The sequence below is a fragment of the Nerophis ophidion genome, linkage group LG21, assembly GCF_033978795.1.
Source record: "Nerophis ophidion isolate RoL-2023_Sa linkage group LG21, RoL_Noph_v1.0, whole genome shotgun sequence".
Lineage (NCBI taxonomy): Eukaryota > Metazoa > Chordata > Actinopteri > Syngnathiformes > Syngnathidae > Nerophis > Nerophis ophidion.
The window spans coordinates 38,746,722-38,758,892 of record NC_084631.1 but is presented as its reverse complement, the minus strand read 5'-3'; the positions used below and the strand labels follow the sequence as shown (position 1 = coordinate 38,758,892).

The window sequence follows — 12,171 nt, the reverse complement described above, 5'->3', positions numbered from 1 at the left end:
CAAGGGGTGACCAGGCCTCTAAAGTCAAGGACGGGCACATTCTAGGGGCTGCAAGGAGTGACGAGGCCTCTAAAGTCAAGGACGGGCACATTCTAGGGGCTGCAAGGGGTGACCAGGCCTCTAAAGTCAAGGACGGGCACATTCTAGGGGCTGCAAGGAGTGACCAGGCCTCTAAAGTCAAGGACGGGCACATTCTAGGGGCTGCAAGGAGTGACCAGGCCTCTAAAGTCAAGGACGGGCACATTCTAGGGGCTGCAAGGAGTGACGAGGCCTCTAAAGTCAAGGACGGGTACATTCTAGGGGCTGCAAGGAGAGACCAGGCCTCTAAAGTCAAGGACGGGCACATTCTAGGGGCTGCAAGGGGTGACCAGGCCTCTAAAGTCAAGGACGGGCACATTCTAGGGGCTGCAAGGAGTGACGAGGCCTCTAAAGTCAAGGACGGGTACATTCTAGGGGCTGCAAGGAGAGACCAGGCCTCTAAAGTCAAGGACGGTCACATTCTAGGGGCTGCAAGGAGTGACCAGGCCTCTAAAGTCAAGGACGGGCACATTCTAGGGGCTGCAAGGAGTGACCAGGCCTCTAAAGTCAAGGACGGGCACATTCTAGGGGCTGCAAGGAGTGACGAGGCCTCTAAAGTCAAGGACGGGCACATTCTATGGGCTGCAAGGAGTGACGAGGCCTCTAAAGTCAAGGACGGGCACATTCTAGGGGCTGCAAGGAGTGACCAGGCCTCTAAAGTCAAGGACGGGCACATTCTAGGGGCTGCAAGGAGTGACCAGGCCTCTAAAGTCAAGGACGGGCACGTTCTAGGGGCTGTAAGGAATGACCAGGCCTCTAAAGTCAAGGACGGGCACGTTCTAGGGGCTGCAAGGAATGACCAGGCCTCTAAAGTCAAGGACGGGCACATTCTAGGGGCTGCAAGGAGTGACGAGGCCTCTAAAGTCAAGGACGGGCACATTCTAGGGGCTGCAAGGAGTGACCAGGCCTCTAAAGTCAAGGACGGGCACATTCTAGGGGCTGCAAGGAGTGACGAGGCCTCTAAAGTCAAGGACGGGTACATTCTAGGGGCTGCAAGGAGAGACCAGGCCTCTAAAGTCAAGGACGGGCACATTCTAGGGGCTGCAAGGAGTGACGAGGCCTCTAAAGTCAAGGACGGGCACATTCTATGGGCTGCAAGGAGTGACGAGGCCTCTAAAGTCAAGGACGGGCACATTCTAGGGGCTGCAAGGAGTGACCAGGCCTCTAAAGTCAAGGACGGGCACATTCTAGGGGCTGCAAGGAGTGACCAGGCCTCTAAAGTCAAGGACGGGCACGTTCTAGGGGCTGTAAGGAATGACCAGGCCTCTAAAGTCAAGGACGGGCACGTTCTAGGGGCTGCAAGGAATGACCAGGCCTCTAAAGTCAAGGACGGGCACATTCTAGGGGCTGCAAGGAGTGACGAGGCCTCTAAAGTCAAGGACGGGCACATTCTAGGGGCTGCAAGGAGTGACCAGGCCTCTAAAGTCAAGGACGGGCACATTCTAGGGGCTGCAAGGAGTGACGAGGCCTCTAAAGTCAAGGACGGGTACATTCTAGGGGCTGCAAGGAGAGACCAGGCCTCTAAAGTCAAGGACGGGCACATTCTAGGGGCTGCAAGGGGTGACCAGGCCTCTAAAGTCAAGGACGGGCACATTCTAGGGGCTGCAAGGAGTGACGAGGCCTCTAAAGTCAAGGACGGGTACATTCTAGGGGCTGCAAGGAGAGACCAGGCCTCTAAAGTCAAGGACGGTCACATTCTAGGGGCTGCAAGGAGTGACCAGGCCTCTAAAGTCAAGGACGGGCACATTCTAGGGGCTGCAAGGAGTGACCAGGCCTCTAAAGTCAAGGACGGGCACATTCTAGGGGCTGCAAGGAGTGACGAGGCCTCTAAAGTCAAGGACGGGCACATTCTATGGGCTGCAAGGAGTGACGAGGCCTCTAAAGTCAAGGACGGGCACATTCTAGGGGCTGCAAGGAGTGACCAGGCCTCTAAAGTCAAGGACGGGCACATTCTAGGGGCTGCAAGGAGTGACCAGGCCTCTAAAGTCAAGGACGGGCACATTCTAGGGGCTGCAAGGAATGACCAGGCCTCTAAAGTCAAGGACGGGCACGTTCTAGGGGCTGCAAGGAATGACCAGGCCTCTAAAGTCAAGGACGGGCACATTCTAGGGGCTGCAAGGAGTGACGAGGCCTCTAAAGTCAAGGACGGGCACATTCTAGGGGCTGCAAGGAGTGACCAGGCCTCTAAAGTCAAGGACGGGCACATTCTAGGGGCTGCAAGGAGTGACCAGGCCTCTAAAGTCAAGGACGGGCACATTCTAGGGGCTGCAAGGAGTGACGAGGCCTCTAAAGTCAAGGACGGGCACATTCTAGGGGCTGCAAGGAGTGACCAGGCCTCTAAAGTCAAGGACGGGCACATTCTAGGGGCTGCAAGGAGTGACCAGGCCTCTAAAGTCAAGGACGGGCACATTCTAGGGGCTGCAAGGAGTGACGAGGCCTCTAAAGTCAAGGACGGGCACATTCTAGGGGCTGCAAGGAGTGACCAGGCCTCTAAAGTCAAGGACGGGGACATTCTAGGGGCTGCAAGGAGTGACCAGGCCTCTAAAGTCAAGGACGGGCACATTCTAGGGGCTGCAAGGAGTGACCAGGCCTCTAAAGTCAAGGACGGGCACGTTCTAGGGGCTGCAAGGAATGACCAGGCCTCTAAAGTCAAGGACGGGCACATTCTAGGGGCTGCAAGGAGTGACCAGGGCTCTAAAGTCAAGGACGGGCACATTCTAGGGGCTGCAAGGATTGACGAGGCCTCTAAAGTCAAGGACGGGGACATTCTAGGGGCTGCAAGGAGTGACCAGGCCTCTAAAGTCAAGGACGGGCACGTTCTAGGGGCTGCAAGGAATGACCAGGCCTCTAAAGTCAAGGACGGGCACATTCTAGGGGCTGCAAGGAGTGACGAGGCCTCTAAAGTCAAGGACGGGCACATTCTAGGGGCTGCAAGGATTGACGAGGCCTCTAAAGTCAAGGACGGGCACATTCTAGGGGCTGCAAGGAATGACCAGGCCTCTAAAGTCAAGGACGGGCACATTCTAGGGGCTGCAAGGAATGACCAGGCCTCTAAAGTCAAGGACGGGCACATTCTAGGGGCTGCAAGGAGTGACCAGGCCTCTAAAGTCAAGGACGGGCACATTCTAGCGGCTGTAAGGAGTGACCAGGGCTCTAAAGTCAAGGACGGGCACGTTCTAGGGGCTGCAAGGAGTGACCAGGCCTCTAAAGTCAAGGACGGGCACATTCTAGGGGCTGCAAGGAGTGACGAAGCGTCTAAAGTCAAGGACGGGCACATTCTAGGGGCTGCAAGGAGTGACCAGGCCTCTAAAGTCAGGGACGGGCACATTCTAGGGGCTGCAAGGAGTGACCAGGCCTCTAAAGTCAAGGACGGGCACATTCTAGGGGCTGCAAGGAGTGACCAGGCCTCTAAAGTCAAGGACGGGCACATTCTAGGGGGTAGAAGGAGTGACGAGGCCTCTAAAGTCAAGGACGGGCACGTTCTAGGGGCTGCAAGGAGTGACCAGGCCTCTAAAGTCAAGGACGGGCACATTCTAGGGGCTGCAAGGAGTGACCAGGCCTCTAAAGTCAAGGACGGGCACATTCTAGGGGGTAGAAGGAGTGACGAGGCCTCTAAAGTCAAGGACGGGCACGTTCTAGGGGCTGCAAGGAGTGACCAGGCCTCTAAAGTCAAGGACGGGCACATTCTAGGGGCTGCAAGGAGTGACCAGGCCTCTAAAGTCAAGGACGGGCACATTCTAGGGGCTGCAAGGAGTGACCAGGCCGCTAAAGTCAAGGACGGGCACATTCTAGGGGCTGCAAGGAGTGACCAGGCCTCTAAAGTCAAGGACGGGCACATTCTAGGGGCTGCAAGGAGTGACCAGGCCTCTAAAGTCAAGGACGGGTACATTCTAGGGGCTGCAAGGAGTGACCAGGCCTCTAAAGTCAAGGACGGGCACATTCTAGGGGCTGCAAGGAGTGACCAGGCCTCTAAAGTCAAGGACGGGCACATTCTAGGGGCTGCAAGGAGTGACCAGGCCTCTAAAGTCAAGGACGGGCACATTCTAGGGGCTGCAAGGAGTGACCAGGCCTCTAAAGTCAAGGACGGGCACATTCTAGGGGCTGCAAGGAGTGACCAGGCCTCTAAAGTAAAGGACGGGCACATTCTAGGGGGTAGAAGGAGTGACGAGGCCTCTAAAGTCAAGGACGGGCACGTTCTAGGGGCTGCAAGGAGTGACCAGGCCTCTAAAGTCAAGGACGGGCACATTCTAGGGGCTGCAAGGAGTGACCAGGCCTCTAAAGTCAAGGACCGGGCACATTCTAGGGGCTGCAAGGAGTGACCAGGCCTCTAAAGTCAAGGACGGGCACATTCTAGGGGCTGCAAGGAGTGACCAGGCCTCTAAAGTCAAGGACGGGCACATTCTAGGGGCTGCAAGGAGTGACCAGGCCTCTAAAGTCAAGGACGGGCACATTCTAGGGGCTGCAAGGGGTGACCAGGCCTCTAAAGTCAAGGACGGGCACATTCTAGGGGCTGCAAGGAGTGACGAGGCCCCTAAAGTCAAGGACGGGCACATTCTAGGGGCTGCAAGGAGTCACCAGGCCTCTAAAGACAAGGACGGGCACATTCTAGGGGCTGCAAGGGGTGACCAGGCCTCTAAAGTCAAGGACGGGCACATTCTAGGGGCTGCAAGGGTTGACTAGGCCTCTAAAGTCAAGGACGGGCACATTCTAGGGGCTGCAAGGAGTGACGAGGCCCCTAAAGTCAAGGACGGGCACATTCTAGGGGCTGCAAGGAGTGACCAGGCCTCTAAAGACAAGGACGGGCACATTCTAGGGGCTGCAAGGGGTGACCAGGCCTCTAAAGTCAAGGACGGGCACATTCTAGGGGCTGCAAGGGTTGACTAGGCCTCTAAAGTCAAGGACGGGCACATTCTAGGGGCTGCAAGGAGTGACGAGGCCCCTAAAGTCAAGGACGGGCACATTCTAGGGGTTGCAAGGAGTGACCAGGCCTCTAAAGTCAAGGACGGGCACATTCTAGGGGCTGCAAGGAGCGACGAGGCGTCTAAAGTCAAGGACGGGCACATTCTAGGGGCTTTAAGGAGTGACCAGGCCTCTAAAGTCAAGGACGGGCACATTCTAGGGGCTGCAAGGAGTGACCAGGCCTCTAAAGTCAAGGACGGGCACATTCTAGGGGCTGCAAGGGGTGACCAGGCCTCTAAAGTCAAGGACGGGCACATTCTAGGGGCTGCAAGGGTTGACTAGGCCTCTAAAGTCAAGGACGGGCACATTCTAGGGGCTGCAAGGAGTGACGAGGCCCCTAAAGTCAAGGACGGGCACATTCTAGGGGCTGCAAGGAGTGACCAGGCCTCTAAAGTCAAGGACGGGCACATTCTAGGGGCTGCAAGGAGTGACGAGGCCTCTAAAGTCAAGGACGGGCACATTCTAGGGGCTGCAAGGAGTGACGAGGTCGGGGTCTACACTCCGTGCTCCAGGAGTTCTACTCTTACCAAACAAGCAGGGCCCACCACGCGAGCGGGACCAGACTCTCTGCCCCCGTGAGTCGGCATAGACGGGCTGGGGACGGGCTACGGATGACGTACGGATCACAGAAAGAAAAACACAAAGAAAGAGTCAACAAATGTAATCCAGTGAGTTACTGAGGGCGGTTGTTAATAAACTAAACAACGGAGTGGGTTTGTGTGTCTCGTAGTGGAAACAAGTCTTGACTCTCAGTGTGACGGAGAATGAAGACTGGTGGTTGTAGAAGTGTAGTTAGGCCTCAGTCTTAGTAGTTTTATAGTCGAGCCCGGTTAGCATGCAGGATTCAAACAATAAAGGAAAATTAACTCGAACTTCACTTGATGAATTGGCGTATCCGCGTCTGATTAGCCTGTCAACACGGACAAACGAGCTGCTGTGCTGAATTTGTCGTAGCCCAAGGTCAAAACAAACCCCACCACCGTACCCAGTTTTTTCAACGGGGGGAAAAAAACTGCAATTCAAGATGTTCGACATTAATTTAAGTGCAAATTTTGCTCACAGAGATTGAGAGTCTCTTCATCTACGGAACAGAAGTGGAGATGGTAAGCAGCACCAGGTTCTTGGGGGCTGCAGATAACTATCAATCTGACCTGGTTCCTACACACCGGAGCGCTTATAAAAAAAGAGCTCAGCAGCGCATGCACTTTTTTGCGTCGAATGAAAAGAGCACAGCTCCCTGCTTGTCGTGTCGGAACCTGCTTGTCGTGATGAGAACCTGCTTGTCGTGACGGAGCGGAACCTGCTTGTCGTGACGGGAACCTGCTTGTCGTGACGGAACGTGCTTGTCGTGACGGAACGTGCTTGTTGTGACGGAACGTGCTTGTTGTGAGGCAACGTGCTTGTTGTGACAGGAACCTGCTTGTGGTGACGGAACCTGCTTGTTGTGACAGGAACCTGCTTGTTGTGACAGGAACCTGCTTGTTGTGAGGCAACGTGCTTGTTGTGACAGGAACCTGCTTGTTGTGAGGCAACGTGCTTGTTGTGACAGGAACCTGCTTGTGGTGACGGAACCCGTTGTCGTGATAGGAACCTGCTTGTCGTGACGAGAACCTGCTTGTCGTGACGAGAACCTGCTTGTCGTGACGAGAAACTGCTTGTCGTGACGAGAAACTGCTTGTCGTGACGAGAAACTGCTTGTCGTGACGGAGCGGAACCTGCTTGTCGTGACGGAGCGGAACCTGCTTATCGTGACGGAGCGGAACCTGCTTGTCGTGGCGGAACGTGCTTGTCGTGACGGAACGTGCTTGTTGTGACGGAACATGCTTGTTCTAACAGGAACCTGCTTGTCATGATGGAGCGGAACCTGCTGGTCGTGACAGAGCAGAAACTGCTTGTCGAGACGGGAACCTGCTTGTCGTGACAGAGCAGAACCTGCTTGTCGAGACGGGAGCCTGCTTGTCGAGACGGGAACCTGCTTGTTGTGATGGAGCAGAACCTGCTAGTCATGACAGAGCAGAAACTGCTTGTCGAGACGGGAACCTGCTTGTCGTGACAGAGCAGAACCTGCTTGTCGCGACGGAGCGGTTGTTGCTGGACACGCAACGGACTCTTGGAAGAAGAAGGAGTGCCGCGGTCCTGGCGACCCTTTTTCAGTCGAGTTTGTGACGATATCTACCTATTCAGAAGGATAACAACAGGACATCTGCTGATTGGAGTAAGCGTTACTCTGGTTTGTCCACAAACTGGAAGTTGCTGGCAGTCTTCAAAGTACCCCGAAGCTGCCACAAATGATTGGAGCAAGCGGCAAGAACTGTGGACACTTGTGATTTTGGATCACGTCGGACTGTCCGCCCCGCAGTATGTATTTTGAGGACCAGTCATAGAAAGCAAATTCTATTTCCACTCGTATACAAAACATTCTAGCTTGGATTGTTTTCTCTGGCTGGGAGACTCTCCCGAAGGACAGTGCGGCGAAGACACAACAAAATTCTCTTCTTGTCTCTCATGGACACACACCTGTTGTTGTTGACTTTACAAATGTGTGAACCCACACCAAACAAGAACGACAAACACATTTCGGGAGAACATCCGCACTGTAACACAACATAAACACAACAGAACAAATGCCCAGGAAACCCTTGCAGCACTAACTCTTTCAGGACGCTACAATATACACCCCCCCTTAAACCACCTCATGCTCTCTCCGAGAGAGCATGTCCCAAATTCCAAGCTGCTGTTTTGAGGCATGTTTAAAAAAAAAAATGCACTTTGTGACTTTATTAATAAATATGGCAGTGCCATGTTGGCATTTTTTCCATGATTTGATGTATTTTGGAAAACGTGTTACATTGTTGAAGGCATCACAACAAAATTAGGCATAATAAAGTCTTCATTCCACGACTGTGTATATCGGTATTGGTTGATATCGGAATCGGTAATTAAGAGTTGGACAATATCGGCAAAAAAGCCATTATCGGACATCTCTAGCCTTAAATGATAAATGGGTTGTACTTGTATAGCGCTTTTCTACCTTCAAGGTACTCAAAGCGCTTTGACACTACTTCCACATTTACCCATTCACACACACATTCACACACTGATGGAGGGAGCTGCCATGCAAGGCGCCAACCAGCACCCATCAGGAGCAAGGGTGAAGTGTCTTGCTCAGGACACAACGGACGTGACGAGGTTGGTACTAGGTGGGATTTGAACCAGGGACCCTCGGGTTGCGCACGGCCACTCTCCCACTGCGCCACGCCGTCCCTTAAGAGGTTAATAAGAATTCCAACATAGCAGTGATTAGAAATCCCTCATTTACATTATCATCACCGCTATTTATAAAACAATTAAACGTAAAAAATGCACAATAGTGTCACAGTTGCATGACAACACACCGTGTACAATATTTACCACAAACATAAAATAAGTCATATTTTAGGTTCATTTAACAGTTCAAACTAATGTAAGATGTGTCCTAAGAAGAGTAGGCATGGTTGTGTGAAATTCTTAATTAATTGACTGAAATTAGCGCCTTGTCAAATCCTCAAAGAGATTTAACCTTTGTGTGGTGTTCGGATCTGTGGGACCCGTTTTCATTTGTTATTAAAAGAAAAATGATACAATTAAATGCCTACTGAAACCCACTACTAGCGACCACGCAGTCTATATATCAATGATGAAATATTAACATTGCAACACATGCCAATACGGCCTTTTTAGTTGACTAAATTGCTATTATAAATGTTGCGCCGAAATATCCTGCCGAAACGTCTCGGTATGATAACGTGTGCGCGTGACGTCACGCATTGCAGAGGACATTTTGTTCCAGCATTGTTTCCAGCTATTAAGTCGTCTCTTTTCATTGCTTAATTCCACATGTTCTGGACATCTGTGTTGCTAAATCTTTTGCAATTTGTTCAATGAATAATGGAGACGTCAAAGAAGAAAGCTGTAGGTGGGAAGCGGTGTATTGCGGCTGCCTTTAGCAACACAAACACAGCCGGTGTTTCATTGTTTACATTCCTGAAAGATGACGGTGAAGCTTTACTATGGAACAGAGCGGTCAAGCGAACACGGTTGGATTGGACCACACACACAAAGTACAGTGTATTATGCAGCGATCATTTCGAAAGATCGTGTTTCAAAGAGTGTTCCTTGCGAAGGGCAGAGATGGGCATCGCCACCACCCGTCGACTGGTGCTGATGAAAGGTGTGTTACCAGTGTTTTAGTGAGATTATATGGTACATATAATCTCACTAAAACACTGGTAACACAATAAGCAGATAAGGGCTTTTCCAGGATTATCCTAGTAAATGTGTCTAATAACATCTGAATCACTCCCACTGCCCTCTAGTCTTTTTTTTCTTTCTAGTCCTTCACTCTCACTTTCCTCATCCACGGATCTTTCATCCTCGCTCAAATTAATGGGGAAATTGTCGCTTTCTCGGTCCGAATCGCTCTCGCTGCTGGTGGCCATGATTGTAAACAATGTTCAGATGTGAGGAGCTCCACAACCCGTGACGTCACGCGCACATCGTCTGCTACTTCCGGTACAGGCAAGGCTTTTTTATTAGTGACCAAAAGTTGTGAACTTTATCGTGGATGTTCTTTACTAAATCCTTTCAGAAAAAATATGGCAATATGGCGAAATGATCAAGTATGACACATAGAATGGACCTGCTATCCCCGTTTAAATAAGAACATTTCATTTCAGTAGGCTTTTAAGTCATTTTTCAAACTGAGACTCACAGACTTTGGTTCATTTTCTGTGAAGAACATATATCAGAATACATATTTAATGACCACACACTATACACCCCCCCTACACATTTATATTACATATAAGATGTCCGGGTCCACTGAACCCGGGGGTTAATAGAAGTGTGGGAATTGATGTTCTGTGTACCACACACATAAAACACACACATCAGGCCTAGACAGGAGAAGGACAGAGTGTAGGTACACAGAACATCAGAGAGTCAATTGTGCGAGAAAATGAGAGCAGACAGTGTTGAAAATGTTGCAACCTTATGTGGGAACCGCAGGTGCAGAAACACAAAAGAAGAATCCCTGTGGGACGCAGAAACTGGCAGAGAAATGTTCCGTGCAACGTTCACATTGTTGTTACGCAACCCGCCTTTGTGGTTCTGATGGACCTGTTGCATTTTGTGGCTTTTAATGCTTTTTATGCTAAAATACTGAACAGATGTATACCCACAAAGCCCCACAAACAATATGAAGATTACACAAGTCTCTGCTTTTTGCAGATGATGTGGTCCTGATGGCTTCATCTGGCCAGGATCTTCAGCTCTCACTGGATCGGTCCGCAGCCGAGTGTGAAGCGACCGGGATGAGAATCAGCACCTCCAAGTTTGAGTCCATGGTTCTCGACCAGAAAAGGGTGGAGTGCCATCTCCGGGTTGGGGAGGAGACCCTGCCCCAAGTGGAGGAGTCTTGTTCACGAGTGAGGGAAGAGTGGATCGGTGCGGCGTCTTCAGTGATGCGGACGCTGTATCGATCCGTTGTGGTGAAGAAGGAGCTGAGCCGGAAGGCAAAGCTCTCAATTTACCGGTCCATCTGCGTTCCCATCCTCACTCATGATCACGAGCTTTGGGTTATGACCGAAAGGACAAGATCACGGGTACAAGCGGACCAAATGAGTTTGGGGCTCTCCCTTAGAGATAGGGTGAGAAGCTTTGCCATCCGGGGGGAGATCAAAGTAAAACCGCTGCTCCTCGGCATCAAGAGCAGCCAGATGAGGTGGTTCGGGCATCTGGTTAGGATGCCACCTGAACGCCTCCCTAGGGAGGTGTTTAGGGCACGTCCAACCGGTAGGAGGCCACAGGGAAGACTATGTCTCCTGGCTGGCCTGGGAATGCCTCGGGATCCCCCGGGAAGAGCTGGACGACGTGGCTGGGGAGGGGGAAGTCTGGGCTTCCCTTCTTAGGCTGCTTCCCCCGCGACACAGCCTCGGATAAGCGGAAGAAGATGGACGGATGGATGGATGGACAAGGGTTGATTTACTGAAAAAACCAGGAAGGCTGAATAAAGTTGTTCCGAAGCAAAAGTCAAGGCCATTTCAGAAGAAGAGAGTGAAGCAGCTGATGTTCTGATCTGCATTACGAGCGCCTCCAGTCAGTCTCTAATCTGTCAATCACTCCGCCAAGTCTCCAATTGAGATTCTTTCCTCCGAGCCCAAACAGCTGAAAGCCCGATTACTGATGGCGAGCCTTTTCTGGGGAATGACTGCATCTTTAGCATATGTTGGCAGGGGGACAATGTAAACACGTAATGAGGCATTTACCCTTTCCAATATTAATGTCAGACTGCGACATCTTGGAAAAAAGAGCAGTTAGCGGGTCAAAGTAGCATCATTTGTGCAGAGCATTCTGGCTTTTGAAAGATTCATGGCGTGATTAGCCTTTGACTGTATGGGCCTCTCTAATGAGCATTAATGACCCGGGAGAAGGCAGATGGGGGTGAGACAGCAGCACATGTGAGTGAAAGGGTTAATACTGTATTGTAGAGTGGGCAAGATCCTGGAAATCTTGGAAAAGTCCGTGGTTAAGGAATCATGAAAACACTGCAGATCAGTGGGCTTCCAAACTTTATCCACCAGGGGCCGTGTACTGAACAAGTGTGTGTGGGTGAGTCCTTGTTGTGGTTAGGGTCAGGACCAGGGTGTCTTAAGTCGTTGTGGTTAGGGTCAGAGGCAGGGTGTCTTGAGTCGTTGTTGTGGTTAGGGTCAGTACCAGGGTGTCTTGAGTCGTTGTGGTTAGGGTCAGAGGCAGGGTGTCTTGAGTCGTTGTGGTTAGGGTCAAAGGTAGGGTGTCTTGAGTCGTTGTTGTGGTTAGGGTCAAAGGTGTGGTGTCTTGAGTCGTTGTTGTGGTTAGGGTCAGAGGCAGGGTGTCTTGAGTCATTGTTGTGGTTAGGGTCAGAGGCAGGGTGTCTTGAGTCGTTGTTTTGGTTAGGGTCAGAGGCAGGGTGTTTTGAGTCGTTGTGGTTAGGGTCAGAGGCAGGGTGTCTTGAGTCGTTGTTTTGGTTAGGGTCAGAGGCAGGGTGTCTTGAGTCGTTGTTTTGGTTAGGGTCAGAGGCAGGGTGTCTTGAGTCGTTGTGGTTAGGGTCAGAGGCAG

General features: G+C 51.5%; 1 protein-coding gene across 2 annotated transcripts in view; it reads right to left on the bottom strand.

Annotated features, from left to right (window-relative positions):
* The window catches only part of vps50 (VPS50 EARP/GARPII complex subunit), a 335,202-nt gene that overhangs the window by 84,817 nt on the left and 238,214 nt on the right, over positions 1–12,171 (bottom strand). Inside the window, exon 22 of one of the 2 annotated variants that reach the window (XM_061882573.1) lies at positions 5,565–5,642. The exons of the other annotated variant lie outside the window; for it this stretch is intronic. Within the exon in view, the coding sequence (XP_061738557.1) occupies positions 5,565–5,642 (78 nt within the window). The remainder of the gene's footprint in view (positions 1–5,564; positions 5,643–12,171) is intronic. 2 annotated transcript variants of the gene reach the window in all.